The sequence below is a fragment of the Triticum aestivum genome, chromosome 3D, assembly GCF_018294505.1.
Source record: "Triticum aestivum cultivar Chinese Spring chromosome 3D, IWGSC CS RefSeq v2.1, whole genome shotgun sequence".
Classification (NCBI taxonomy): Eukaryota; Viridiplantae; Streptophyta; class Magnoliopsida; order Poales; family Poaceae; genus Triticum; species Triticum aestivum.
The window spans coordinates 90,292,061-90,296,078 of NC_057802.1; the positions used below are offsets into that span (position 1 = coordinate 90,292,061).

Genomic DNA, 4,018 nt, shown 5'->3' on the forward strand with positions numbered 1-4,018 from the left:
ACCGGATAGATCAACTAGCCATTTTATTATGCGGCTGGAGCAAGCAGCTAAAACATGCACCATGCATGACAGCAAGTTACTGATTGCCATCACATGCATGTTACGTGCATTCACCGCCTGAAAGAACGGTGGATCAGAGCAGAAGCAAACATGCCAAACAAGTCGCCGATCACATGACAACATGGAACCTAATTAAGAGCTTGATTAGATCAACAAGGATAATATCTAGATAGCAATTGTACTGCCACATGTACACACGATACATCTCGAGGTTGTTTGTTGTCGAGTAGATCCATAAACCTTTATACTCTGTTGTTCATATAGTTCACATGTCGTGACAATCTTTAAGTATACACGGTGCACAGCAGCATATTTTGTTGAAGCGACTAAGCCACTACTATAGCTGTAGAGAGAGATGGGGCGATACTGAATGATCATTACATTGAATACACAGAATAGATCACAGCGTACATATATATGTGCAACATACACTGGCATGCATGCAGAGCAAGCCACTAGCTACCTACCCCCAGCTGGCTGAGAGATCAATGGATCCTCGGTCGTCAGCGTAAGCGATGGCCAGACCTACCCGCATGCAGCTGAATACAATTTAGGTACGTACTCGAATATATTCGAAGAAGAAAAGAAAACCGGCCGGTGCTAAACACAGCTAATTACGGGCAAAAGAAACCGCAGAAATAAACGATGGCTGGCTCGAGCTCGAGCTCGACAGTCCGTCAAAACGTCGCGTCCTCGCAAGCCAACAGGCGAATGAATGATTACACCTGCATGCAGGCGTGCTCCGAGCATGTCATCATGGCGCTGGCGGACATGCTGGCCGCCGGGTCGACGACCTCGCCGACGCAGCCGCCGCCGACGGACTGCTGTTGCGCCGTGGCCGCCGTTGGCGGGACTTCGGGCACGGCCGCGGTGACGATGGTGCTGAGCTGCTGCTGGTGCTGGTTGGAGACCCTCTTGCAGCTGGGCGCGACGACCGCAGGTGGCGCGCAGGCGGCGGCGGCGTCGAGGTGCGTGACGAGCGGGATGACGGGGAGGTTGTCGCAGGTGCAGACCTCGATCATGAAGCCGTCGGGGTCGTGGAAGAAGATCTGGTCGACGTGGATGCCGCCCTCCTCCACCCGCCGCTGCACGTACCGGATGCCCAGCTCCTTGAGCCGCCGCTGCACCGCCTCCATGCTCTCGCACTGCAATGCATACGATACCAATCAACACACGACACGTCAGCCCATGAACCGCGCACTCCCAGCCACACAACGCATCATATCCGTCCACGTGTACACACACACGACACATATCCTCGTTGTTGGATCTATCCATCCTCTCGCAAACCATCACATCACATTATCACGTGTAATCTAGCTAGGCGAAACTATAAGCACAAGGCACTACAGTGGACAGTGGACACTGTATACTACATAATACGCGCATGTGACCTGTACAGTCCAGCTCACGCATGCGTCCACCGTGTCGCGCTCCATCAGGGTAGCTCACGGGGGGCTCCGTATCCAGTCCGGCCGGGTGGAGAATCGCTTTCCAGTGTGCATGTGCATGGAGACAGAAAGGAAATTGTGCAACCACAGTGGTACACACGGAGTAGACGGGCACGATAGTCTAGCTACTGGCGCACGACGAGATCGAACAGGGCGAGGGAGGACCGCTCCTCGTCCCCTCCACTACCTGAAGTGCCGTGATCAACGTGGGTGCAACTGCAGAGTGCATGTGGAGGCATCGCGATGGTGGTACGGTGTACACTGCGCATGTACCAGGTCAGGACTCAGGACTTTATTTTATGCTAATATATGATTGTTATCGTGAGATCAAGGGTGGACATGCATGCATGCTTGCATGCGTGCGTGCATGGTGATGGCGCGGCATGACCGTGCATGTGGATGCATTCCTCATGGGCTGATTTTCAATTCGAGATCTCACTTGAATTAGTATACTATGTACTCCACTATGTTGTAACTATGTTTTGGTGTTGTGTTTGTTTTGTTTAGTTGAGCTGGAAGCATCCATGGATCGAGATCTGTTTGTTTGGACGCATCCAAGATGAACGGAACCATGGAACGGATGGTAAGTGCTAGCATGCTAGTAGCTAGAGTAGCCTTCTTTTTTTACTACTCTAGCTACTAGCATGCTAGCACACGTATTGATCTGATCTACAAAGAAAAATCTACTCCGATTGACATTGGCCAAGATAATCAACCGGAGCAATGCTCATTAGCTACTCTATAGCGACTAGCTATACATATATTTGATTGATGATGGATCTTGGTTGTCGTTTCTCAGCTTGACGACGTACGTAGCTACGAGGTGGATCAGATCGACGCCACTAGTGTTGTGCGTGGCGAACAAATCCAGAAGGAGGAAGGAGAGACGTCGATCTCTGCGGGATGGATGGAGGCGGAAACGGCTTAGCTGTACTTAGTTTGGCCGAGCGTGGTCACAAGATGGCAACCAGAAGAAATTCCAGCCGTCTCTTCTCACATGGATCGATCTGCTTCTCGAAGAATTGTGTAGACTATTCTATTTCTAACTAGTGCAAGTTGCATGTGTCACCCGCAAAAAAAAAAAGGTTGCATGTGTCGTGTGACGAACAGGCGGCGATGCAACTGCCTGTTTTTGTTTCCTTTTGTGCTTCTCAGTTCTCACGACACTTGCTACATACAGGAGCTAGCGCTTTGAATAACAATGGGCAGAAGTGCGGCAATGGTGGTGGAGGTTGTGTTGGTACCGTGGTGAAGGAGATGTGATTATCCTTGGGGTTGATCTCCGCCTTCTTGGGCGGCAGGCTCTCCGGGTCCTCCGCCTGCAGCAGGTGCACGCCGATCCCGAAGTTGAACAGCCTGAAATCCGGCAACCATGTCATCACATGTGGGCTGAGAAATACAACAACAGTACTACAGTAGTGCTACGCCACATCGCCGGCGCGCCGGCCGATCGAGTACTACGTACCATGCGCCGTCGAAGTCGAAGGAGCCCGGGCGGCGGATCTGGATGAAGCCGAGGACGTCGCGGTAGAAGCTGAGCGAGCTCTCCAGCGACCGGCACACCACAGAGATGTGGTTCAGCGACGCCAGCGGCAGCGCCCGGTGACCCCCCTGCGCCGCCGCCGCCGCCGCCTTGTTCACGCCGGCCGACGCCGTGTTCACCATCCTCTCGTGCCTAGCTAAAAGCCTTTCCTTCTTGTTGGAGTGTTGTTCTTTTCCGAGAACCGCGCCAACCCAGCTGCCTGTATATGTAGCTGTGCGTTGCTGCAGGCCGCCTAGCTCCGTCACACACTCACACTACTCTCTAGGTAGCTGCAGATCAGTTACTGACCAGTCGCCGAGACAATGGCCGACCGCGGCGCGCTAGGTAGCTTGCTCCGGTTAAGACGTGTCCACCGGAGCCGAGGGAGGAGAAAACGGGAGAGAGCGTACGTGCAAACGGCACGAGGGATGTGGAAGGAAAGTAGTGGCTCCGGGCTGTGGGTGTGAGCCTGTGAGCTGCAAGAGAGCTCGAGGGTGGTATATATAGAGACTAGAGAGATTTTGGGCCGACAGGTAGGTAGGTTGATGAAAAGTGCGAGACCCTCCCTCGGTGAGATAAGCGGCCGGTGTGCTAGAGAGTACACTGTACACACAACAAAGGAGCGAGATCCATATACTCCGGGATAAAAAAAAAATATACTGCGGGATAAAATATCAGCGAGCTCCATGAGAGCGAGGCGAGGACAGATGATCTTTTTCGAAAAGCGCAAGAGCAGATGATGGTGTACTATGATTTTGTTGTCTCCGCATATAAGCATCATTGCGTCGTGCTCCCCGTTTTTAGCTCGTTGCGCGTTGTCCAATTGTGTTCTCCTTTTTCCTTTTCATGATAACCCCACCACCTGGCTACCAAACACATACTCACAACAACAACAACGCCACCTCAAAAAAAAAAAATCCGATCTCTACAGGGGGATCCACCGAAACCGTTTGCGGAAACAGAGGTCCGAACACATACATTACAT

At 52.3% G+C, this 4,018-nt stretch overlaps 1 protein-coding gene across 1 annotated transcript; it reads right to left on the reverse strand.

The window, feature by feature from the left end:
* Positions 1–427: 427 nt before the first annotated feature.
* On the reverse strand, positions 428–3,517 carry LOC123077619 (uncharacterized). Its single transcript, XM_044499918.1, has 3 exons — positions 2,977–3,517; positions 2,756–2,867; positions 428–1,205 (listed from the first exon to the last, which is right to left on the reverse strand). Exons 1-3 carry the CDS (start codon positions 3,174–3,176, stop codon positions 780–782), a joined length of 738 nt encoding a protein of 245 aa, XP_044355853.1. The 5' UTR covers positions 3,177–3,517; the 3' UTR covers positions 428–779.
* Positions 3,518–4,018: the final 501 nt, after the last annotated feature.

Excerpts from the sequence above, each read along its gene's own strand:
- LOC123077619 (XM_044499918.1), bottom strand. The coding sequence starts at position 3,176 with ATGGTGAACACGGCGTCGGCCGGCGTGAACAAGGCGGCGGCGGCGGCG. Across the intron at positions 2,868-2,976 it reads TTCGACTTCGACGGCGCATG|GCTGTTCAACTTCGGGATCG; the intron begins GTACGTAGTACT and ends GCCGGATTTCAG. Across the intron at positions 1,206-2,755 it reads ATCACATCTCCTTCACCACG|TGCGAGAGCATGGAGGCGGT; the intron begins GTACCAACACAA and ends TATGCATTGCAG.